Source organism: Macaca fascicularis, chromosome 5 (assembly GCF_037993035.2).
Source record: "Macaca fascicularis isolate 582-1 chromosome 5, T2T-MFA8v1.1".
Lineage (NCBI taxonomy): Eukaryota > Metazoa > Chordata > Mammalia > Primates > Cercopithecidae > Macaca > Macaca fascicularis.
The window spans coordinates 14,758,298-14,784,641 of NC_088379.1; the positions used below are offsets into that span (position 1 = coordinate 14,758,298).

At 34.7% G+C, this 26,344-nt stretch overlaps 1 protein-coding gene across 4 annotated transcripts in view; it reads right to left on the reverse strand.

Moving 5' to 3' along the window:
• Nucleotides 1-2,194: 2,194 nt before the first annotated feature.
• FBXL5 (F-box and leucine rich repeat protein 5) overlaps nucleotides 2,195-26,344 on the reverse strand; it is a 46,597-nt gene continuing 22,447 nt past the window's right edge. For all 4 annotated transcript variants that reach the window (XM_065544801.2, XM_045392165.3, XM_045392164.3 and 1 more), the window contains 7 exons: nucleotides 24,939-25,121; nucleotides 18,815-18,940; nucleotides 15,974-16,122; nucleotides 14,957-15,039; nucleotides 13,344-14,069; nucleotides 9,384-9,532; nucleotides 2,195-2,988 (listed from right to left, as the gene is read on the reverse strand). In XM_065544801.2, coding sequence (XP_065400873.1) covers nucleotides 2,912-2,988; nucleotides 9,384-9,532; nucleotides 13,344-14,069; nucleotides 14,957-15,039; nucleotides 15,974-16,122; nucleotides 18,815-18,940; nucleotides 24,939-25,121 — 1,493 coding nt within the window. In that variant the 3' untranslated portion in view covers nucleotides 2,195-2,911. The remainder of the gene's footprint in view (nucleotides 2,989-9,383; nucleotides 9,533-13,343; nucleotides 14,070-14,956; nucleotides 15,040-15,973; nucleotides 16,123-18,814; nucleotides 18,941-24,938; nucleotides 25,122-26,344) is intronic.

Consider the following 26,344-nt stretch of genomic DNA (forward strand, 5'->3'; position numbering starts at 1 on the left):
TTCCTGCCTCAGCCTCCCAAAGTGCTGGGATTACAAGAGTGAGCCACTGCGCCTGACCAAGAAACAAATGTTCTTTGCTTATCCGTAAGAAACAACTCTATATCCATTCAAGTTTTATCATGAGATTGCAGCAATTCAATCACATCTTCAGGTTCTATTTCTAATTCTGGTTCTCTTACTATTTTTGCCACATCTGCAGTGACTTCCTCCACTAAAGTCTGGAACCCTACAAAGACATCCATTGAGAGCTGGAATCAACTTCATCCAAACTCTTGTTAATGTTGATATTCTGACCTCCTCCAATGAATCACGAATATTCTTAATGGCATCTAGAATGGTGAATCCTTCTAATTGAATCCTTTCCAGAATATTTTCAATTCACTTTGCCCTGATCCATCAGAGGAATCACTATCTATAGCAACTATAGCCTTACCAAATGTATTTCTTAATAAGACTTGAAAATCAAAATTATTCCTTGATCCATGGAGTAATTCTGCATGGAGCTGCAGAATAGATGTTGTGTTAATAGGCATATAAACATTAATCTCCTTGTACATCTCCATCAGAGCTCTTGGGTGACCAAGAGCCTTGTCAATAAGCAGTTAACGTTTTGAAAGAAATTTTCTGAGCAGGTCTCAACAGTGGGCCTAAAATATTCAGCAAACCATGTTGTACACAGATATACTGTCATACTGGCTTTGTTGTTCCATTTATAGAGCACAGAGTAGATTTAGCATTAATGAAGGGCCTTAGGTTTTTCAGAATGGCAAATGAGCATTCTCAACAAAGTCACTAGCTGCACCAATCTCTAACATGAGTCCACCTGCCCTTTTCAGCCAGGTATTGATTTCTCCTCTCTAGCTATGAAAGATTTAGGTGGTATCTTCTTCCAATAGAAGGTTGTTTTGTCCACACACTGAAAATCTGATATTTAGTGTAGCCACTTTCAAATCAATGACCTTAGCTAGATCTTCTGAATAACTTGTTGCAGCTTCTATATTAGCACTTGGTACTTCACCTTGTATTTTTATGTTATAGAGAAGATTTCTTTCCTTAAACCTCATGAATCAACCTCTGCTAGTTTCAGCCTTTTCTGAAGCTTCCTCACATCTCTCACCCTTCATAGAATTGACGAGAGTTAGGGTCTTACTCTAAATTAGGCTTTGGCTTAAGGGAATTTTATGGCTAGTTTCATCTATCCAGACCACTAAAACGTTCTCCATATCAGTAAAAAAGCTGTTTCACTTTCTTATCATTGGGTGTTCACTGGAGTAGCACTTTTATTTTCCTTCACGAACTTTCCTGTTGCATTCACAACTTCGCTGTATGGCACAAGAAGTGTAGATTTGGGCCTAAGTTTTCAACATGCCTTGCTCACTAAGTCTAATCAATTCTAGCTTTTGATTTAAAGTGAGAGACATGACTCTTCCTTTCACTTCAATACTTAAAGGCCACTGCAAGGTTATTAGCTGGGGCCTAATTTCAATATTGTTGTGTCTCTAGGAAGAGGGAGGTCTGAGGAGGAGAGAGATAGGAACCGCTGGTCGGTGGAGCAATCAGAACATATATAATATTTATCAGTTAAGTTATCTGTCTTATTAGGGCACACTTCATGGCATTCCAAAGCAATTACAATAGTAACAACAATCACTGGCCAAAGATCACCATAACAGATTTAATAACAGTGAAAAACTATGAAATACTCCAAGAATTATCAAAATATACGAGACGTGAAGGGACAAGTTTTATCAGAAACATGGCCCCAATAGACAGGCTCAACACAGAGTTGCCATAAACCTTCCATTTGTAAAAAATGCATTATCTGCCAAGTGCAATAAAGCAAAGCGCAATAAAATGACGTATGCCTACATCTATATCAACAGGAGGAACATAGCCATTTTCTTCTGCATGACATAAAATTGTACTAAAAGGCACTAGTATGTGCCTTTCTGGGTGGCAGGCCTCCACTCTCATGATGTTTTAACAAAGCAAAGTAGATAAACTTACAGATTCAAATTTTGACTACTGACTAATTTCAAAAAGAAAATTCAGCTCAACAAAATTCAGTATCTGTCTTAAACTATTTGTCAGGATAATGAGTTCATGGGAGCTCCAAAGACAAAGTATTTAGTCCTATTCTATACTAAAGTAAACCTGGATTGAGATTTATAATAAAAATCACAACACAACAGTATTACTTGGTAAAGTCCTCAAAGTAGATTTTATTTATACATTTCTTCAAATGATTGTGGTAGTTTAAAAAATCTCTCCCAAATTTGACGATATAGGGACAGTGGTGAGAACAAGGTATCCTTAATGGAAACAAATATGGATTGGTGCTTTCCTAGCTCACTGAGCTAACACCCAGAAGCCAATTTTTTCTATAATCCTAAAAATCTTAAATGTGGGTTTGTTTGAATTGGTCTTCTGAGAATTGTTGAAATAAAGGAAATATTACAGAAAACAGATTAGTTTCCAAAAATGTGCTGTCTTTGAAAATAACTCTTCAGACATGTATGTCAGAAAAGATCTGCAAAGCTTGATACAGTGTCAATGTATAAAGAGAACCAATCACCTTTATGGACTTTAAAACTCAAAATAATCTATGAAATACTTTAAATGACATGGCATTACCAACATTCTTTAAAGCATTTCACTTAAAAGAAAACTGATAAGACTGTTCTCACCCTTTTGAAAAGACCTAATCCGTTTCTAAAACAAAAGTATAATTTGCAAGAGAAACAACATTACAATTCACTGGTAAATTAAGATTTCTGAGGTTGTAAGAAATGGGGCCAAAATAAGTCACGCTCAAAAAGGGATGGTTAACACAAGAAATGTGCTATGAGTAAAGTGCATGAAAGAAAGCCTGCTCAGCTAAATGAAGTAGACAAAGGTCAGAAGTCAAGGGTCATTCGCCAGAGCGGCAGCAGGCTCGAAAACCACACTGCAAATTCTGGCATCCACTGGCGGTATCAGCATGAGGACCTGTATGAAAACAGAAAAATGTGAAAGGAGGAATTTCTTAGAGATCACATAAAAAAAATTTTGCTTATGAAGGAGCCAAAATATTCATTGGTTTTACTAGCAGTACTTATATCACAGAAGTAAATCTCATGATGAGTGTTTAAGAAATTATTCAGACACAAAAATCAACAGCAGCTTGACTTTAATTAATATATCCTTCATGGTCCAAAAGGTAAGTGGAAGGGAAAAAAATAATTTTTAGCAACAACTTTACAATATAAAAATCCAAAATGGAAAGGAGACAATCCACAGAAGACTGCAAAGCTAACTTATAAAAAGATTCTTATAATCTGAACATCCTCCCTAGAAATGTAATAAAGGCAAAAAAACAGCCCTAACTAATTGATCAGCTAAAGAATTCACTATTGAGCAATTACAATAAACATTACATTCAAATTTTACAGCAAAATAAACTATATGGACAAAGACTTAATATATTTGCCATATTTTTATTTAGTATTTACAGCCAAAAATATCTATATATGGCAGGGTTAAATGTATATCCAAAGTTAAATATATAATGAGTGATCAATTAAACTTTATCTAAGACATAGTAAAAATTATCATTCACTTACAAAGAATAATAAAACATTTGTGGAATAACTGACATTTTATCCCAGTCACACTATGCTACCTAGGCACTAGATACAAGATCCATTAGGAAACATAGCTGAGAATTAGAAAGTATCAAAGAAGAAGTTTCATAGCACATATTCAAATGTCAAGTACTCTGAATGAATATTTTCATAAAAGCAGGCACATGTGGGAAAGATTGTTTCAACTATATTGAAGTCTTTCAGTATGTCTGCACCATGAACAAATAAGGAATAGTTAATTAGTTCTTTACATATCAACAAGAACAACCAAAATACTTGCAAATTGTGATATAAGGAACAATACAAAATGAAAACTGTACATGAAATATAATTTTACTACAGAATATATCAAATGGATTATAACTGAAAAATCACAGTACTCTGGTGTGATATCTAGGATTAACTCAAAAACGCATTTTAAATTTATTTTTGTTTTCTAAAACAGCACTCAATTGAAAGAAAAAAAAAAAGCAACTAGGCTAATACCACCATAATAATTACTTCCAACTAAACACACAGAACACATTAATTTCCAGAAATTTAACTTTTCCTTATATTCCCCAAATGGCACATACAAAATACAAAGGGCAAATTTCTTAAGACATACAGTCTTAGGAAAGAAACTAATAAACATTACGCACATATGTGGAACTACCACAGCTTATGCTTTCGGTCATATTAAATTTTTACGTTGATATGACACCTGCGATTAGCTTAATGGGGGGGGCAGATATGGGAATGAGCAATGGTATAGATGAAAAGAGACTGGCCACAGGTGAACTGCTGAAGTTGATGGTACATGAGGGTTCGTTACATTATTCGACGTTAAATTTTTCCATAACAGGAAGTTTAAAATTATTTTATATATAAAGTTGAATTACTAAAGCCAATTTTTATTTAATCAAAATAACAATCTGTTCTAGTCTTTAAATGAAAAGTGAAATATGTCAAATACTTAAAATTCAAAAAGCGGCATTGTGTTAAAATTATTTTCCCTTATAATAAGATACAATGTTAATCATCTTAATCACAATCAAGATAAAATGTTTTAGTATGTATTGAATACTTATTAAAAATGCCCTGAGAAGGAACCCTATGATCTGAAATTCTTCTCCCACTGCCAATCTTTAACCAAGTTTTTCCTTAGAATATAATGCCAGCTTTACCTACTGTGCACCACCCAATCCCCATCTTTCCCCTTCTTAGCTTGTCTTTCCTCACCCCTTACACTGCTCACTGTTTTGTCCACCAATCACCTAGTGCCTCACCTCAAGACACAAGCCCTGCCTCACTGCCATTCCCCTGCTCTGACCCATAGTCCATCATGAAATGCCAGATTCACTGGGTTTTGCCAAAATGGATCTGATTATCATTTTATCAGATTAAAATTCCATTCTAAATTTTTTTAAAGAAGAAGAGACATGAAGACTCTCATACAATTTTTCCAAACTGCAACTCCTCAAATATTTCAAAATGTCCATAACGTTAAGTTCTCATTTAACATCGATAGGTTCTTAGAAACTGCGACTCTAAGCAAAATAACGTATAACAAAGCTAGCTGTTTTGTTTGCATCATTATAATGAAATGACACTATTTGAGGACTTCCTGTATGTTGTTTTCTTTAAAGTCAGTTTCCAAAAACGTATCACCAACACTGAGGACTTACTACAGTCCTATTTTTTTTTAAAGGACAGAAAGATAAAGGAGAAATATTATGCTAAATTTCAACAGTAGCCTGAGAAAAATCATACGCCATGCCTGCAAGCAATGGAAGTGAAGTATGCAAGTGATTTTCAAAGGATAAAGTAAAAGGGAGACTCAAAGGAGCAAACAGATCAAAAAAGCTATTCTCCTAGAGATTCAGATCTAACCTGACACGACACAGTTTTTCACCATCCTCCTCAAAAGATGTAGGGTCCACATGCTCAGTTTCTACCCTAGCTACCTGGGTCATTTTGCTCTTGAAGCCTAAGGGATGATTGCAGAGATAATGGGGGAAGAAAAATGTAGGAATAAAAGTTCTTACCCTGTATTAAGTAAAAAGCACAAACCTACTGTCAGCATCTCCTTATTTATCACAAAACAAAGTTCTTGCTTATATTCATGTAAAATGTGCCCACTCACTGAGTAGGCACATTTTACATGAATATAAGCAAGAACTCTGAATACATTCTAAGTTCACTAGAATTGAGTTTCAGTGAGATTCTAAGTGTACAGAGTAAAGAGAGAGAATTAATATATTGTTTTCAAATTTGAAAGCAGAATCTGCTTAAAGAAGCCTATAGGAACTTAATCAGTAACTGTAATATTAAATGACTCAAAACTACAATCCTTTGATAAGGTTAATAACAGAGTAGTTACTGGTATTTGATCCCAATAATCATAAAAGTGACAGCATCCATTAAAGGATTTGCTGAAGGCCTGAGTCAAAACAAAAATGAAGACAAGCACTGTTTTAAATTCAGTATCACATTATAGAAACAGGAGACTAGCACCTTCCAAAACATGGAAAGTATAAGCAACATCAACAATAAAATCCTTAAAGTAACACAAAAGGACTGTTCAGAAAAATGAATAAATGGACAACAGAATAAATGGACAACAGAAAAGGTGAGGGAGCATTAGAAAGAAATATGACGAAGATATGATGGATTGCCAGGTAGACAGCTATGCTTTACTAGACAAAGACAATTCACAAGGTAGTTCCCTTTAAATATTTGACTTATCACCAGCAAACTTCCATCTCAGTGTAGGATAGAGAACCCAAATGGTTAAGATATATAAAGCCTAAATTACATTAAAGAATAATAAAGAAAATAGAAAAATATAATAATCATTAAAATATTTAAATGCATGGTAAGGAATAATCTTATAAGAAGCATTTTTAAGTATCAGATGATAGGAAGTATCAGGTTAGCTATTATTTCTCCAGATTTTTATTACTGAATAACTTGTTTTTACTGGGTTCTAAGTATATTACTTATGCTGTATATCTGCACTTACCTTCACTTACCTTTAATTCCTCTTTAACTTAAATTAGAAACATAAAAGAGCACATCATCTGAGACTGGGTCACCTCTAAAACTATGAGCTAATCTATCTTAATTTATAAATTATACACACATTGAAATGCAAATCAGTAAAAAAGTTTATTTTGTGTCATTGTTCATACCTTCTTCACAGCTCTACAACTATGCTATTTCATTTAACACTTCTTAAATGTTAACAAAAAAATTTTAATGTTATGGCTAAGAAGACTTTTATATTCAAATCTTATCATATAAATTTAAGTCATAAAGAATCATTCAGAAGAATCTAGATTTGCATTTTATATCAAGACACTTTATGTACAGTGTCTTGCTCAAGGTAGTTACTGCTTGAATACATGATAACTAACTTATCATCTCCAAAATCTCTGCTAGTGCATTCTGCTTTACTTATTATGTATTACTTAATGACTAATGTTTATCAGTATTTACTTCTTTTATATTTAGTAATCTGATAGTTAACTATACATGTTTTCTTTTAAAAAATGTATTTTTAGTTAAATGTTACTTTCAAATATTGGAAATGTAATTTGTCACCTAAATACATTTCTCCATTGTTCTAATACCACGTATTAAAACACACTGACCACTTTCAGAAATAATAAAAATAGTAACAAGGAGGACCCTGAGCATTCACTAGATATCTACTATACAAGCTGAGCTGTTTTGAAAGATACTGGAACAAGTGTCATCTTGCAAAACTGGATACAACAAAACTACATTCTAACACTTTCTAGGTTGTCCACATATCCTTTTAAGGAAAAGACTATAAGACAGCATTGCTTTAACAACAACCTATGTGGAACTCAGACACAAGTTATATAACAAGTCATCTGTAAATTTTAAAGGCTTTCCATTCCCCCAAATCATGCTTCAATAAGCTATAAAAGGAGAGTTAATATTGGATTATACAAGCACTGCAATTTCCTTTCAAATCTTTCAGTCAGATATCTTCATTACAATTCATTTATTTTAAAAAATCAGTCATTTATCCAAAAAAATTTTACATTCAACAATAGGAATATAGTAGCTCCTCTGAAACTACATATTCAAAACGAGTTTAGAGGAAATGCATAAGGACAAAGTGCAAAAGATTTTAAGTATTTCATTTTATCCCATCATCTAAATTTTTGCAAAGTTTAGAAACATATAAACATAAAACAAGTAAGCATAAAAACAATCTGAAACCCAGTCCCCTCCCTCTACCCAGTAACATCTATGTACCCAAAAATAAATAATGAATTTGATAGTGAGATTTATTCCGAAGCATAACCTATGCTGAAATCAGTATGAAAAATTCAAGTGCAACATACAAATAAAATTTTCTGATAAAAAAAAATTGCTTATTAATTACTCTTGATAATATGTCCTATAAGCCTTAGAAAGTATAGCACTAAACCTACAATGAAATAACTTTATGTTAACAAAACAAAACTCCTGTCTCAAATCCAGAGCATCCACAAAAGTAACAGCTTCACTGCATCAATCACACTGTTTTCATAGGCTTAGCATGTTGCAACTACAGTGACATTCACTTTAACCAACTACGATGACATTCCCTTTGGCCATCCCTTGATTATACACAGAAGGCAACAGAAAACAAGAAATGTCCAACTTAGTGTTGATATATCAAGAACATGGGAGGTCATCTCCTGTATAACAATGTGATTCCAGAAATAAGAGAGCTGCAATCTTCAGTTTCCTCTTACATATTTTAAGGAAAATCTAATCTCGAGAAATAGCAGATTTGTTCATTTCTCCACTTTCTGGTATGTCATTACTCCCTCTGGTCTTCCTGACTCCTGTCAATTGTTCTGCCTGAGAAAAATTTTGTTGATTTTCCTGTCACTTAAGGTGAATTGGGCACTCAAAGACAATAGGGCGTAGTATAAAAAGACAGGTACACAGTAGTCTGAGCCATTTAAAATTTTCTCCAGTTATAAATACAGGAGGTTGATTTGCTTATTAATAACAGAAGAGCAGCTTCTTATGCTTCTGGGAAATTCAATCTCTATCAGTGACTATCAAATGTGCAAAAAGGCATTGAACATACTTTGAAAAAGCATGTTCAATAAGCCCACTGTAGGGTAGAATATGTTTAAAAGAACAAAATCAAGAAATATTTCTTGTGATTTTTGAAAGTAGGTTCAGGAATCAATTTCCAAAACACTATAGGAATCCTAATCATGTCTAAAGCATCTCAGCCTCTTCTCAATACTACAACTCCCTTCAATCTTCAGTAAGAGTTGACATCAGATCCAGAAACTCTAGAAGTCCACATTACTAAAGTCCTCATTTTTCTACATTTGATAAAGCCATCTTACAAGAAAAATGAGTCTATCATCCCTAAGAAAGCAGTATATCTAGAACATAAATAGTTCTAAATTCTTAATGAGCGCTACAGAACTCTAGAGGAATATCCAAAACTTTTAAACAAGAATTTTAGTACTTCCATTAAGTTACCATTTTTGATTACACTATTACATGCCTCAAAAGTCTGACACAATGGATATTTAGAATATACATCTGCAAGAAAAACTTACCTTTCAAGATATTAATGAAAATGTAATTTTAAAATTTTATCAAATTTAACTAAATCTGAAAGTAAGGCAGTCTGGTAATTAGCAATCTAGAAAACTAAATGGAAAAATTATTAGAACTGCTAAAAAAGTTTAATTCCTTCAAAATTATTGCATTGTTAAAAGGCATTACCGTTAATGTTGTCACAGTAGTAAAAGTATTCATCATTCAGAGAAGGACATGCTGAAACCAAATCCTGCAGGCCTGCACCAGTTATAGTAAGACAACCAGAGAGATTAAGGTGCTCCAAATAAGGCAGCCCTCCTCCCAGAGTCAAAACCCTGTAAGAAAAATAATTTGACAGTTAAAAGATATTCATCTACAAAAATGTTTGTATTCCTATGGTCCACTGAACCACTATTTTACATACTTTTCAATATGGTAATGAGAAAATGTAAGAATTTCTGTAAAACACTGATAACTAACCTCATCCTTAGGCAGAAATACATTTAAGAAAATGTTCAACATTTTTCCTAATGACATTCAATAAAGAAATCTATAAAACTGTTCTTTACAAGAACATCATGATAACTTAATTCTTAGAGGAAGTACTGAACCCTGGAGTTGTAATGTTCATTCTCCTACCCAATTGTATTAGTAAGTAAAAATTATCAAGAAAATTACTGAAGCTTAAAACCTAATGAGCAGTTGGGCAGTTTCTAAAAAAAAAAAGCATAGATACACCTAGCATATGACCCAGCAATTCCTGTCCTAGGTATATACCCAAGAGAATTAAAACCATATGTTTACATAAAAACTTGCACATGAATGTTCATAGTAGCATTATTCATAACACTTAGAAAGTGGAAACAACTCAAATGTCCATTAATAAATGGATAAATAAAATGTGGTATATCCATACAATTAAATAATCTGCAGCCACAAAGTACTGACATATAGTATAATAAGCATAAACCTTGAGCACATAAACCTAATTTTAAAAAGCCAGATACTAAAGGCCACATATTGAATGATTCCATTAATATTATCATTCTAGAATAGGTAAATCCACATAGACACAAAGTCGATTCATGGTTACCAGAGGCTGGGGAAAGGGGGAGTGAGAAGTGACTACTACTAAGTATGGGGTTCTTTTTGGGATGATGAAAATGTTTTGAATTAGTCTGTGGTGGATGGTTGAACAACCCTGTAAATATACTAAAAAATCACTGAATTAATTGTATACTTTCAAAAAGCAGTAAATTTTATGGTATGTTAATTACATTTCAATAAAAAATAAAACCTAATGGCACACCTAGAAGAATAAAAGCAGTATTTACGTAAACAGGATAAAATTAAAAGGTGGCTTCTTCTATTTGGATGTTCAGATCTCTAGGAAGGCCAGAGAAGTTTTCCTTGATTATTCCCTCAAATATGTTTTCCAAACTTTTAGAATTCTCTTCTTCCTTGGGAACACAAATTATTCTTAGGTTTGGTCATTTAACATAATCCCAAACTTCTTGGAGGCTTCACTCATTTTTTTTTTTTTAATTCTTTTTTCTTTGTCAGGTTGGGTTAATTTGAAAACCTTCTCTTCAACCTCTGAAGTTCTTTCGTTTGTTCAATTCTATTGTTGAGACTTTCCAGTGCATTTTGCATTTCTCTAAGTATGTCCTTCATTTCCAGACGTTGAGATTGTTTTTTATTTATGCTATAAATTTCTCTGGAGATTTTTCCATCCATATCCTATAACTTTTTTTTTTTATTTCTTTAAGTTTGTATTCACTTTTCTCTGGTGCCTCTTTGAGTAGCTTAGTAATTGACCTTCTGATTTCCCCTTTGTGGCAATTCAGAGATTTCTTCTTCATTTGGATCCACTGCTGGTGAGCTAGTGTGTTCCTTTGGGGGTGTTAAACAACCTTGTTTTGTCATATTACCAGAATTGTTTTTCTGGTTCCTTCTCATTGGGGTAGACTATGTCAGAGGGAAGATCTAGCTCAAGGGCTATTATTCACATTCTTTTGTCCCACAAGGGTGCTCCCTTGATGTGGTGCTCTTCCCACTTCCCCTAGGGATGGGGCTTCCTGAGAGCCAAACTGCCATAATTGTTATTTCTTTTCTGGGTCTAGCCACCCAGCAGAGCTGCTGGACTCCAGGCTGGTATTGGGGAGTGTTTGTGATGAGTCCTGTGATGTGATCTGTCTTCAGGTCTCTCAGCCATGGGTACCAGCACTTGCTCCAGTAGAGATAGGACAGGAGTGAAGTGGACTCTGTGAGGGTCCTTGTGTGTAGTTTTCTTTAGTGTGTTGGTTGGCCTCCAGCCAGGAGGTGCTGCTTTCAAGAAAGCATCAGCTGCAGTAGTTCAGTGAGGATACAAGTTTGCCCTGGGGTCACCTGCTTTTAAAAAGTGTGCTCCCTTCTAGTGTTTTCCAAAACCTTATACTAGAAGAGTTTCTAAATACTTTGAAAGCAAAAAAAAAAACCTTGAAATCAATTAATTATATAAAATTTTAATAAGTTCTGGGTTATTTTTAAAAACATCCTAAAAAACTAAAAGATAAGAAAACTGCCACATGGTCAGAAGTCATTGCAGCTCTGAGAGGTCACATGTATTACTTCATTCTTTGAAAAAAAACACAAAAACTGGTCATATTGAAAATGCAAACTGAACAGAGTTATAAATAAATTTTAATAAGGTATGATGGTAGTGAAAAAACGACAATGAAAAATGAATTACTAGGTTTTACATTGAACTAAAAATTGCTTTTACTTTCTAAAATCAAGTTGCATTCAAAAACAAAATCATATTACATTTAGGAATACATACTTGTAATAAAATTATTTTAAAGAATAAAACTCAGAATAAAGTTATCTTTATTTTTTAAAATTACAACATATGCACTTGGATTTGAGAAAACTGAAAATTAATGAAATGATTCACAGCAGTCAAAGCACAGTTATACCAGTTACCTCAGGGAAAACACTTTTGGTTACTGTATATGACTTATGAAAAACTTTTATAATAATTTCATGTTAAGTATATTTTATAATAGTAGGGGGTATTAAGTTTTATGCTGGCAGAATTTTTCATTATAAAATATTTGACATCCCATTATCAAAGAAAAACATGTATCCAATTTCCAAAGGCTCATGTCAAAGATAATCGCTTACTGCACATCAGCTTCCACTTACTAAAAATCTATTCTGTATCATTGTTAGATGCCTTATAAGTATTCCTCTTACATAAGCCTCAAAGCATAAGGTTAAGTATTGTACACAAAGCCAGTTATACAGAAAAAAACAAGATCAATCTACATCAAGTCTGCCATGCTCCCAAGTCAGTGAACCATGGTATTTTCTCCAACAGTGCATAAGAGTAACTCATAACCTAACAAATCTTGAAGTGGGTCCTATAAAACATATAGAACCTAGCTGCTGAAAAGAGCTACCTGTCTGGGCTGATATATGTGTCACCTCCAGCCCTTCTTTCCTCTAGGAGGTTAAAAAACAAACAAACAAAAAAAGTCGGTTTAATCTGCTAAAGATTATGCTCACAAAAAAAAAACACAGAAAAGAAACTGCAGTACTTCTTCCACACGTCCTCCTTATGACTTAAAAAAGCAACAGAAGGTAAGTTGATCATGATCAAAGAGCAAAATATCTAAACTCTAGCTACATATGAAACTGTAGCTCAGCTTTGGCTTTGGTAAACACTTAACAGCCATGTAGTTGGACTAAATGACTTCCATAGACAGCCTACATTTTCCAAAACCCTCAATATAAAACTGTAACATACAGAAATAATACACAGCAGCAGAATATGCACATTTTCTTGTTACATGTTCTTGAGAAAAAATTGTACCTTATTCATCCACTAAAGTACCTTAAAATATGTGATGTAGCCATTTACTATTTATTAAACTTTCAAATTTATGTTCTTCCATATATCACAATGGATTTGAACTGACAGAAATGAAACTTCATACTAATAACAGAAGTTACATTGGTCCAACACTGAAGTAGAGCAGATCTTGGTTAACTCTTTTTGCTTAAGTAAATCAACTGAAAAGAATGACTTAGATCAAAATTTTTATATTCCATTTGGAAATGAGAACACATCTACTTCTTAATATTCTGGAATTGATAACTCACCTGAGACCATGGTCTGTGATCTGATAACATCCAGACAAACTGAGAAACAGAAGTACACGTCCAGTCTCTTGATCAGATTTTTCACTCCCAAAGTAAATTAAGTCTTTTCCCCTAGGCAATCTAGTCCTTGATGCTTTTCTACACATTGCAGAAGATTCTGGGAGTGTTGACATAGTTCTTAAAGCTGTTCCTGTACAACAAAATGAGTGACCACAATATGCAAAAGCTGGAGAAGCACAATGCTGCTGCCAACAGACACTAGTCCTTAGTCCAACAATGTCCTTACTATAACAACCAGATGTGGAACAACTAAAGTTGGATGCTGTTTCCATTACACAAAGACTTTCAACATTTCTATGTTTCCATTCCACAGTATCTTCAATATCAGCCAAATCTTCAGCATCTAACATCCACACATAAGGAGAAGTGAAATTCTCAGAAGAAACAGGCTTAGTCCAGGGGTGTTCATTATCTATTTCTTCTCCAATGCCCTTGTTAGTTAAATCGTGCAAACAGGCATACTGCTTGGTGGACTGCATGGTAATGTCTTTATTTTTCCATGTAGTTGAAGTAATTTTGCTTGTAGATGTTTTCAAAAAGCCACTTTGATGAGATGTCAGGATTCCAAGAGCTCTGGAAATCTTCTCTAGGGCCACATCTGTGATTTTCTCACAACCAGACAGATCAAGATGCCGAAGACTCTGGCAGCAACCAAGCCAAGACCAACTATAAATAAAAGACAAGACTATTAATGAATATTATTAAATTTTTCAAAAGCATTTGACTACATGTATGTGATTAAAACTAGAAGATTTTACATCTAATATAATCACTTAAGTATTTACTGAATATCTATTGTTAACGTACTATTCTTAACACTAGGGATACAAAAACTCAATGAGAGTAATTAGGAAGTCAGAGTATTCCTAACCTAACAGAAAGGTAGGATGTGAGAGGGGTAAGGATGGGAAGACTTAAGTTTATTACCCTAAAAGTAATCAGCAGAAGTAAGGGTGCAAACACATGAAAGAAAGAGAATAATAACTAATGGTTAATGAGGAAGATCCATAAGAAACAAGCTCTAGGAAGATAGAGGGTTAGCTTTAACCAGAGAAGAGTATACCTCTTCCTCTGCAGCAGGAAAAAAGGTGCTGATATAAATGGTTGGGTGGGAAAGAAGGAGTGAGCAAGAATACAGAGAATTGGTGGTCAAAGAGATATACTCTGGGAAGGAGGTGGCTTGAAGAAAGTTATACTATTTCAGAGTAACTGTGAAGAATCTAACAGGGAGCTTTGCCAAATGGCACTTAGAGCCCAACTAAAACTAAAACTTCTTAAAAACATATAATACCAATCTACATGGTTGCACAGCAGGGCTCAAGGGCCTAGACAAAATATAGGACTATACAGATTGTAAGATGATACAGATGGAATTTTTGGATCAGCTGGGACCCATGAACAAGAGGTGAAGAACTGGAGGGTGCTATCAAATTATAGTCAGACATGACTGATATTTGATAGTAAAAAATAATAGTATGATTAAATTGCAATTATATAAATGAAACCTTACAAAATAGTTTTTCATTATATTTAAATTGTTTAAAATAACTAACCTGTCAAATGCAGAATCTGAAATGTCAGTCTGAGTAAGATCCAGATGCTCCAGGTTAGGACAAAGCTCTAAAATCTGCCTAACCTAAGAGGGAAAAAATTGTCACTGTGAAGATCTGCAGAACTTCAGTTAGCTAAGTAACAGATGACTATTAGTAAACATAATCTAGTTCACAAACTTTCGTGAATATAAAAAAAAAAAAAAAACACTTGAATAGAGTACAAAAAAAAAATTCTGGGCTCAAATCCCTGACAATCTTTTTGTGTTTTTTTTGTTTGTTTTTTTGAGACAGAGTCTTACTCTGTCACCCAGGCTGGAGGGCAGTGGCAGGATCTCGGCTCACTGCAACCTCCGCCTTCCAGGTTCAAGCGATTCTTCTGCCTCAGCCTCCTGAGTAGCTGAGACTACAGGTGTGCGCCACTGCACCCGGCTAATTTTTGTATTTTTAGTAGAGATAGGGTTTCACCATATTGGCCAGGCCGGTCTTGAACTCCTGACCTTGTGATCCGCCCACCTCAGCCTCCCAAAGTGCTAGGATTACAGGCATGAGCCACTGCACCCACCCAAGAATCTGTTTTAGCAGTTATGAGACTAAACCAAGAAATTTACATTTTTAAGGAACACTCAAGATTCTGATGTAGGAAGTCATAAGATCTACTTTCATAAAACAGTGTTTTCATCTAATTTGCCCATCTTACCATGTCTTACATATTATTTTAAAAATTACATAAAACTGGGCTTTATCACTTAACATCTGTGAAACTGAATAAAATGTTTAACCTCTTCTAGTCAGTTTCCTCATCTATAACATATAGGTAATGATAATTATGCTACAAAGATTGTTGTGAGAACCGCAATGAAATAATAAGTAACCTAGCAGTGTATGCCTACCCATAGGAAGGCACTCAATAATCATTTTGGGGGTTTGTTTGCCCTTAATTAAACTCAGGAATGAGCAAACCAAAGTCTTATCATGCGATTTTTCTTAATACCCAAACTAGTGTTAATTTAAACATACCATTTTGCTGGAAACTGCAGAGCTGTATGCTAATACTAAGGTTTTTACAGAAGTACCAACATATGGTAGAACGTTATGAATTAAGCCATGGAGTAAACGTTTTTCCATTTGTGCAATGCTGATAGCAATCGATTCCTCCGGAGACTCTTCTGTAACATGAATTAAAAAGTCTAAGAACTTGATAAACTGATAATAATTAAGCTACTCAAGGACTCACCAAATTGTTAAATATGAAATACTTTGTGCTATCCTTATACTTTCTTATGTAAATAATCCCATTTTTAGGCAATGAGAAAGTTTCGGAAAAAAATGTGAAAACTAAAAAGAACAGTAAAAGTTTTCAAGAGAAAAATATGATATTAAAAGAAAAATGATCCATAGTAAAACGTACTATCATTGATTCCACATAACTAAAAAGGACACAAAGCTAGAAAAGATTTGAAACTCAACTAAATTAGCCTGATCATAATGAATCAAGCAAAAGAAGGTAGTTAAGAATTTCTAAGAAGTTAAAAATGACATGGCTTTTGGTTTACTTAATAACTTCTGTAAAGCTTGGATGTTTACAACAGAATGTACTACTGTAACATCCACCATGAAAACACTATACACTCCAATTCGAAAAAAGGAAAAAACAAACTACACTAAAAAGAATGAATAACTGTATTGTATTGCCTTTCTCAGGATCCTATTGTTATTATTCTTACCTAAAGACCAATTTGAATGTCTTTAAACATAAAACGATTTAACAGAACAAGTTAAGGAAGTCTCATTTAAAACAAAACTAAGTATAGCAGACAAAAGGATATAAACTAAAAGAATTTGTTACTCATGGTTCCTTGTTTAGATAGTATCCTAAATTCGTCCTTTAGCCAGACACAGACACACACAAACACACACACACGAAGATAAAATATAAGGAAATAAAAATTACTTTGGCCCTCACTATCTAAAGGTACACTATTTATTATGAAATTTTTAAATTTTTAATTTTTTATTGATATACAATAATTATACATATTTTGGGGGTACATGTGATACTTTGATACCTGTATACAATGTGTGATGATCAAATCAAGGTAATTGGAACTGTGAAATCTTTTTTAAGAAAGTTAAACATTCTATGAAAAACAATAACTTCTTAGGACAAGTAAAGACAAGGCAGCTAAACTGAAAAAAGCACTGAAGTAAATAGCAGTTTAGTCTTTAATAATCAACAGATACATTATCTAAAAAGGCTCAATCTTTATACCCTTAACTTTTCCTTTTCGGTATCAAGGAAATTGAGAGTCTTTGCTCCATCTTCAAGTATTGAGACAAATATACTGAATTTGTTAGAACCTTCAAAATTCTTACCACAGGTATTATGAATTAATTTTCCAGAATGAATAAACTGAGACTTCCTTAAGTTGACATCTAAGCAAATACCTCATTTCCTTCAGGTCTTTACTCAAATTTCTCAAAGGACTTTAACTAATCACTCAATTTAAAACTACAATTTTAAATTCTTCTTGGCATGTTTTCCTTGTTTTATTTTTCTCCACAACACTTGTCACCATCTAATACGGAATATATTTTACCTGTATTTATCGTCTGCCTCCTGTCTCTAAATTTTAAGCTCAACAAGGGCCAGTTTTTTCTTTTTTTTTCCATTTTGTTCACCATTAGATCCTTCATACCTAAAACAATGCCTGCCACAGGTAAGCACATCACCAAATCTATCATAACTAGAATAGACCTTTTCCTTATATATGACATTTTGAATCTTTTTATCAAAATGTAGCGCATCTGCTTTTCATAAAAATAAACTACTTTAGCCGCTGATATAACAATCTTTATACTTGCACTGTTACTTTCCATGTTTCTTTTTTCCACATTTAGTTCTTTTGCCAGATCAAACTACTTTAAGCAGGTAACTTTATAAAAAGTTCCTATAGTTTCAGTTTTACCAACTAGAAGAATGTCTCATCTGTTCATTTTTTACTATTTTACCATCTTTTAGTAAGTATTATCTAGAATATCCAAGACAGAATTTGTCGTCCTCCTCACACTTTCAAACAGCATCTCTCTGCACAAGTATGACAGCATTTTTCCAACATGTACCTTAAAGTAAAAATTATGTTTTCTTGGCACAAGTATACATATGTAACAAACCTGTACGTTATGCACATGTACCCTAGAACTTAAAGTATAATAATAATAAAAAATAAATTTAAAAAAAAAAATTATGTTTTCTAAATTCTCTCTCGTTTGTGAATTCTTTGGAGTGGCGATTAAGTCTTATCCACCCTTGAACTCTCCCACAGTGTTTAATGAATGGCTACATTAGTTTTTGTAATCCCTTACCATTTACAAAGAATATTTATGTATATTACCTCTTAATTCTACAATAACCTTATTAGGCAAATATTAAGACTATTTACAAATGAGTAAGTCAACTTAACAGTTTCATCCTATTTCCCTCAAGTCACATATGACTCAATAGATGCTGCACAACTGATCATCTGAAGTGGCGCTAAAATCACATTGTAAACTATAAAGCACTATAATAAACATACATTATTTCCATAAGAAAAAAAGGTACCATTTTCTGGTTTTTTATTTTAATATAAAAACAAGAGAAATAATCCTATGCACTCTTTAAAGTACTTCAAACAATTAATTTAAAATGTTATTATTATTCCTTCAAATTTTAAAAAGTAGTAGGCGTAGAAACACGTTTCTTTAGAAAATACAAACTACATAAATCTAATACCTAATTATTAGTACTTATTAATTATAAGTACTTAATATATAATTATTAAAACACTATGTAATAATTTTAATTTCAAACAAGCTTACCAGATTCATCTATGTCAGCATCTTCATCCCACTCATGAAAAGCACGACTTTCATCTTTCCTATTTTTCACCCATTCTTCATCAGGTTCAGTATCAAGTTCAGTTGCGGGACCACTATACCAGTCACCTACACGATGAATAAACAAGTAAAAGGATCAAAATAATATCAGATTGCCTGCAATAATGGAAAACTAAGCTATTTACAATAAAAATCTCTACATAGAGACAACATCTGAGCCCTAGGCAATAAGCAGTTTTTTTTTTTAATACTTTAAGTTCTACAGCACATGTGCACAACATGCAGGTTTGTTACATAGGTATATATGTGCCATGCTAGTTTGCTGCACCCATCAACTCATCATTTACATTACGTATTTCTCCTAATGCTATCCCTCCCCCAGCCCCCCACCCCCCGACAGGACCCAGTGCGTGACGTTCCCCGCCCTGTGTCCAAGTGTTCTCTTTGTTCAATTCCCACCTATGAGTGAGAACATGCACCGTTTGGTTTCCTGTCCTTGTGATAGTTTGCTAAGACTGATGGTTTCCAGCTTCATCCATGTCCCTGCAAAGAATATGAACTCATCCTTTTCTATGGCTGCACAGTATTCCATGGTGTATGTGTGCCACATTTTATTAATTCAGTATATCACTGACGGACATTTGGATTGGTTCCAAGTCTTTGCTATTGTGAATAGGGCCACAATAAACATATGTGTGCATGTGTCTTTATAGTAGCATGACTTATAATCCCTTGGGTATATACCCAGTAATGGGATCGCTGGGTCAAATGGTATTTCTAGTTCTAGACCCTTGAGGAATCGCCATACTGTCTTCCACAATGGTTGAACTAATTTACACTCCCACCAACAGTGTAAAAGCGTTCCTATTTCTCCACATCCTCTCCAGCATCTGTTGTTTCCTGACTTTTTAAGGATTGCCATTCTAACTGGTGTGAAATGGTATCTCCTTGTGGTTTTGATTTGCATTTCTCTGATGACCAGTGATGATGAGCATTTTCTCATGTGTCTGTTGGCTGCATAAATGTCTTCTCTTGAGAACTGTCTGTTCATATCCTTTGCCCACTTTTTGACGGGGCTTTATCTTGTACATTTGTTTAAGTTCTTTGTAGATTCTGGATATTAGCCCTTTGTCAGATGGGTAGATGGCAAAAATTTTCTCCCATTCTGTAGGTTGCCTGTTCACTCTGATGGTAGTTTCTTTTGCTGTGCAGAAGCTCTTTAGTTTAATGAGATCCCATTTGTCAATTTTGGCTTTTGTTGCCATTGCTTTCGGTGTTTTAGACATGAAGTCCTTGCCCATGCCTATGTCCTGAATGGTACTGCCTAGGTTTTCTTCTAGGGTTTTTACGGTTTTAGGTCTAACATCTAAATCTTTAATCCATCTTGAATTAATTTTTGCATAAGGTGTAAGGAAGGGGAGATCCAGTTTCAGCTTTCTACATATGGCTAGCCAGTTTTCCCAGCACCATTTATTAAATAGGGAATCCTTTCCCTATTTCTTGTTTTTCTCAGGTTTGTCAAAGATCAGATGGTTGTAGATGTGTGGTGTCATTTCTGAGGCCTCTGTTCTGTTCCATTGGTCTATATCTCTGTTTTGGTACCAGTACCATGCTGTTTTGGTTACTGTAGCCTTGTAGTATAGTTTGAAGTCAGGTAGCATGATGCCTCCAGCTTTGTTCTTTTTGCTTAGGATTGTCTTGGCAATGCAGGCTCTTTTTTGGTTCCACATGAACTTTAACGTAGTTTTTTCCAATTCTGTGAAGAAAGCCATTGGTAGCTTGATGGCAATGGCACTGAATCTACAAATTACCTTGGACAGTATGGCCATTTTCACAATATTGATTCTTCCTATCCATGGGCATGGAATGTTCTTCCATTTGTGTCCTCTTTTATTTTGTTGAGCAGTGGTTTGTAGTTCTCCTTGAAGAGGTCCTTCACATCCCCTTTTAAGTTTTATTCCTAGGTATTTTATTCTCTGTGTAGCAATTGTGAATGAGAGTTCACTCATGATTTGGTTCTCTAGTTTGTCTGTTATTGGTATACAGGAATGCTTGTGATTTCTGCACATTGATTTCGTATCCTGAGATTTTGCTGAAGTTGCTTATCTGCTTAAGGAGATTTTGGGCTGAGACGATGCGGTTTTCTAAATAAACAATCATGTCACCTGCAAACAGAGACAATCTGACTTCCTCTTTTCCTAATTGAATACCCTTTATTTCTTTCTCTTGCCTGATTGCCCTGGCCAGAACTTCCAACACTAAGTTGAATAGGAGTGGTGAGAGAGGGCATCCTTGTCTTGTGCCGGTTTTCAAAAGGAATGCTTCCAGTTTTTGCCCAGGCAATGGGCAATTTTTTAGAAATATTTAATTATGGTTAAAAAAAAGTTACGCTGAAATCAGCAAAGGATTCCATTCAGACATACTGAAAAGAACTATGACAGGTGGCTTCAATTAACAATAATAATCAATTAACCAATAGTTCATATTTTCCCAAAGTAAATCCTTCTCTTTCAAACTATAGAAACAGAACAATAACTACAAAAATGTATAGAGTCTGCTATGTACCTGCTATGTATCCTACTCTCTATAAAGTTTCTCAATTTTATCTTTTATAGAAATAAGCTTAATGATTATCAAGTCTTGCATAAAATTTTAGAAATCACAACGAGCAAACATTCTCCCCTGCTGTTGTTTCACACTGGTTCCTACAATAGCCTCATTATGGTAACAGCTAATTAATAAAAGGAAGCAGGACTGTCTACTCTGTAGTCAACCAGTAGTCAGAAGTAGATGGGAACAGAAGCAAAGGGAAAGATTAATCTAAAGCTAAACTATAAATTCATAGATCCTGGAGAATGTACTGCAACTAAATTATATGATCATGAAATGACAGATTATGCAGAATCAATTTACTGAACTCATTTTTTTGGAGACAGAGTCTCACTCTGTTGCCCAGGCTGGAGTGCAATGGCGCAGTCTCGGCTCATTGCAACCTCTGCCGTCTGGACTCAAGTGATTCTTGTGCCTCAGCCTCCCAAGTAGCTGGGATAACAGGAATGCACCTCCACGCCTGGGTTTTGTTTTTTTTTTTTGTATTTTAGTAGACACCGGGTTTCACCTTGTTGCCCAGGGTAGTCTCGAACTCCTGAGCTCAGGCAATCTGCCTGCCTTGGCCTGCTAAAGTGCTAGGATATTAAAGGCATGAGCCACCGTGCCCAGCCAATTTACTGAACTCTTTACATCTAAATTAAAGTTTCTCAACCTTGACACTACTGACATTTTGGGCTGGGTAATTGTTTTTGGGAGCTATCCTGTGGATTACAGGGTGCTTAGCAACAATCCTGGCCTCTACCCAGTAGATGCCAGTATGATACCCAAAGATGGAGCAAACAAAAATGCTTCCACATATTTTAAATATCCCCTGGAAGGGGGAAAAATCAATTTGATTGAGAACCACTCAAAGCACATACTAGAAATAAATAAAATCCGATTTCTACTGGTTCTTTTTTTTTTTTTTTTTTTTAAGACAGAGTCTTCCCTCTGTCACCAAGATTGTGTGATCATGGTTCACTAGAGCCTTGACTTCCCATGTTCAAATGATCCTCCCTCCCACCTCAGCCTCTCAAGTAACTGGGATTACAGGCATGTACCACCATGTCTGGCTAATTTTTTTATTTTTGTTAATTTTTTTTTTTTGAGACAGAGTCTCACTCTGTTGCCCAGGCTGGAGTGCAATGGCACATCTCAGCTCACCGCAACCTCTGCCTCCCGGGTTCAAGCAATTCTCCCTGCCTCAGCCTCCTGAGTTGCTGGGATTACAGGTGCCTGCTACCACGCCTGGCTAATTTTTGTATTTTTAGAAGAGACAGGGTTTCGCCATGTTGGCCAGGCTGGTCTCAAACTCCTGACCTCAGGTGATCTGCCCACCTCAATCTCCCAAAGTGCTGGGATTACAGGTGTGAGCCACCGTGCCCAGGCATTTTTTAAATTTTTTTAGTAGAGCCCGGGCTTATTGGAATTTTTTGTTTAAACATATTAAAAACAGAAAAAAGTAGTATATTTGAGATTTAGGTGAATTCATGAAAGTTAGCACAGCATTATCACATTTGACATTCATATCAAATCATGACATAATTCTTAAGAATTAAAAATAGCCAGCCAGAGAAAATATTTTCTGCATCCATGTTGGCCTTGACTTTTCACTAAATATTTCATTATCTTACAACTAACAGAAAAAATTATCCCACATAACAACTCTAATTATTTAGATGATATAAGTCTACCTAATATTCCAAATAGCTTCATTCAAAAAAAAATCTAACAGCTTATTTTAAAAGTGCTATACGTGGCTGGGCACAGTGGCTCAAGCCTATAATCCCATCACCTTGAGAGAGTAGATCACCTGAGGTCAGGAGTTCAAGATCAGCCTGACCAACATAGTGAAACCCCGTCTCTAGTAAAAATACAAAAAAATCTGCCGGTCATGGTGGTGGGCGCCTGTAATCGCAGCTCTCAGGAGGCTGAGGCAGGAGAATCGCTTGAACCTGGGAGGTGGAGGTTGCAGTGATCCCGAGATCGTGCCACTGAGTTCCACTAGGCGAGAGTAAAACTCTGTCTCAAAAAAAAAAAAAAAAAGTGCTATATGTTATTGTAATGAATAAAATTGCTTTTAAATTAGACTCACAATTTAAATCAGACATAAAGTCATAAACAGAAAACAATTTTTAAAATTATGTGAATTTGGAAGCTAATATTCCCCCGGACCGGATACGGTGGCTCACGTCTGCAATTACAGCACTTTGGGAGGCCGACGCAGGTGGATCACTTGAGGTCAGGAGTTTGAGACCAGCCTGATCAACATGGTGAAACTCCATCTCTACTAAAAATACGGAATTAGCCAGGTGTGGTGGTACACGCCTGTAATCCCAGCTACTTGGAAGGCTGAGATAGGAGAATCGCTTGAACCTGGGAGTCAGAGGTTGCAGTGACCCAAGATCGTGCCATTGCACTCTTGCCTGGGCAACACAAGCGAAACTCTGCCTTTAAAAAAAAAAAAAAAAAAAAAAAAAAAAAACTCACCTAGCAGAAATTGTTTAATTCAGTGACAGAAAAAATGTATGCTATATTAGTTGTATTTAACCCATAACTGCATTATATGCTGATGAAAAGAAAATTGTCTTTAACTGTTCACATGTGAAAGTAATTTACTATAATGATATTATATGAAACTGTGATTCAGAGAATGTGGCATTACCAATCAAATAAAGATAGGTCAAAGACAGAAACAGATTCACAATTATTTTGAGCCATCACCCAAATGGAGCCATAATGGTATATCACCCTTAAATTTTATAGAATTTATTCTGTATTTTTAAAATATTCATATAATTATTATTAAACATAATTACTTAAAGCAGTTTTGAAAGCATACTAATTTTTTTTTTTTTTTTTTTTTTGAGGCGGAGTCTTGCTCTGTCACCCAGGCTGGAGTGCAGTGGCGGATCTCGGCTCACTGCAAGCTCCGCCTCCCGGATTTACGCCATTCTCCTGCCTCAGCCTCCTGAGTAGCTGGCACTACAGGCGCCCGCCACCTCGCCCGGCTAGTTTTTTGTATTTTTTAGTAGAGACGGGGTTTCACTGTGTTAGCCAGGATGGTCTCGATCTCCTGACCTCGTGATCTGCCCGTCTCGGCCTCCCAAAGTGCTGGGATTACAGGCTTGAGCCACTGCGCCCGGCCGAAAGCATACTAATTTTATTTTTAACTTTTAATTCTGAAAAACAGTCAAAAGCAGAAAGAACTAGCATAATGAATCCCCATGTATCTATCACCTATCTTCAATAATTATCATTTTGTCAATCTTTTTGCATCCTCTCCCACAAATATATTTTCCTAATTTTTTTAATTGCAGACACCATTATAATTTACCCATGAATTTCAGCATTGCTAGTTTTCCAAAAATATATATACCAAAAACACATCATCTAACTATAAAATCTACTTTTTGATGAATCTCTCAGAGTTTCCCTCCCTGGCATTGCTGATTCATGTAAATAAATATTCATTTACAAAAAAACATGAAAATATTTTTAAAACCCATTTACCTACCTCTGGCCCAATGAACAGGGTACAGATGTTTCCAAAGCGATCCAGCTTTTGTCAGCTGAGACCATTTCATGCTTACTTGACTGCATCGACATAACTCTTGAGGATTAAGATAGCTGAAAATTGACAGCATTACCTCAGGAGGAAGATGGGTTATACCTGTGGATTGTTCTGACACTTCAGCTTCTGAAATAAAAAAGAAAAACTTTACCAGTAAAGGCTAAAGAGCAAATGCAATAAGAAATTACAATCACATTTCTATAAACAAAATCCAGTGCCTGAAGTCAACTCCTTCCTGCTTGCAAGATGTGAAAATGAAATAACATGTATTAGAGGTAACATGGGGATGTTAAACTTGTTAAGAACAAGTAGGGTTAAACTATCATGGCCCAAATCATACTTCATCAGTGGGAGCTACAATAATGAACACAGAATTAACTTCCTCTTACAAAGGCATCACAGAGAAAACAATACTCACTTTGTAGCATTAAGTAGCATCACTTGAAAAAGGAACCAAACAGGTTATACAGCTTTAAATCAACAAGTATAGAGTCAGCCAGATTATGAGATCTCCAAGGCATTTTTAATGACACACACAAATCTCATGACCTTTTCCATTTATGCATTATGACTCCTGTCAATAATCTTCCTTGTATTCCCTCTTTGATTTTCACATTTCATACAAGAGGTCTGCGAAATCTGACTGCCTTAACCTAGAGGTGCTTTAAACTACTTCAATTATTTATGTCGCAGGTGACACGACAAAATGCAAATATTTCTGATGTTGTTTCACGTTGATAAGGAATCTTTTGTCAGCAACTATTGCAGGAAGTACTTATGGATATATAAACCTATTATTTCAGTAATAATTTCCAAAATAAAAATGAAAATGAGGTGTTACAATAAAAAATATAAGAGATTCATCATTAAAGTCATATGAAGAATTTGAGTACTTTATATATCTGATTTGTTTCACAAAGTAACTTAAATATAGAAACGCTATGATCACATTCTTTAAACTACCACTTTTAAAATGCCAAATATTTTAAACATAATACAGCTACAATTTGCTTTGAAGGAGTGGGAAAATAAAATGTAGTAAGTGTGATGCCTTTAAATCCCATGTTATAATTACAATTAAACCAGACACAACAAGTCTTAGCTTGGTAACTAAAGCACAAGCTATATTTCAGAGTAAGGCATACAAGCTTTATGGGATTAATTATTGCTTAACTTGTAAAATTATTTGTTTCAACATGCATTTCACCTACATTGTTAAATAAAAATAAAAGGACCAATTTCAAAAAACTCCAAGCTATTTTAACAGAAATCCCATTGCTGCCGCCAATCTTGAAGAAGTGAACATAAATAATTACTGAGGAAGTAGTTTATTTTTTAAAAAATAAACT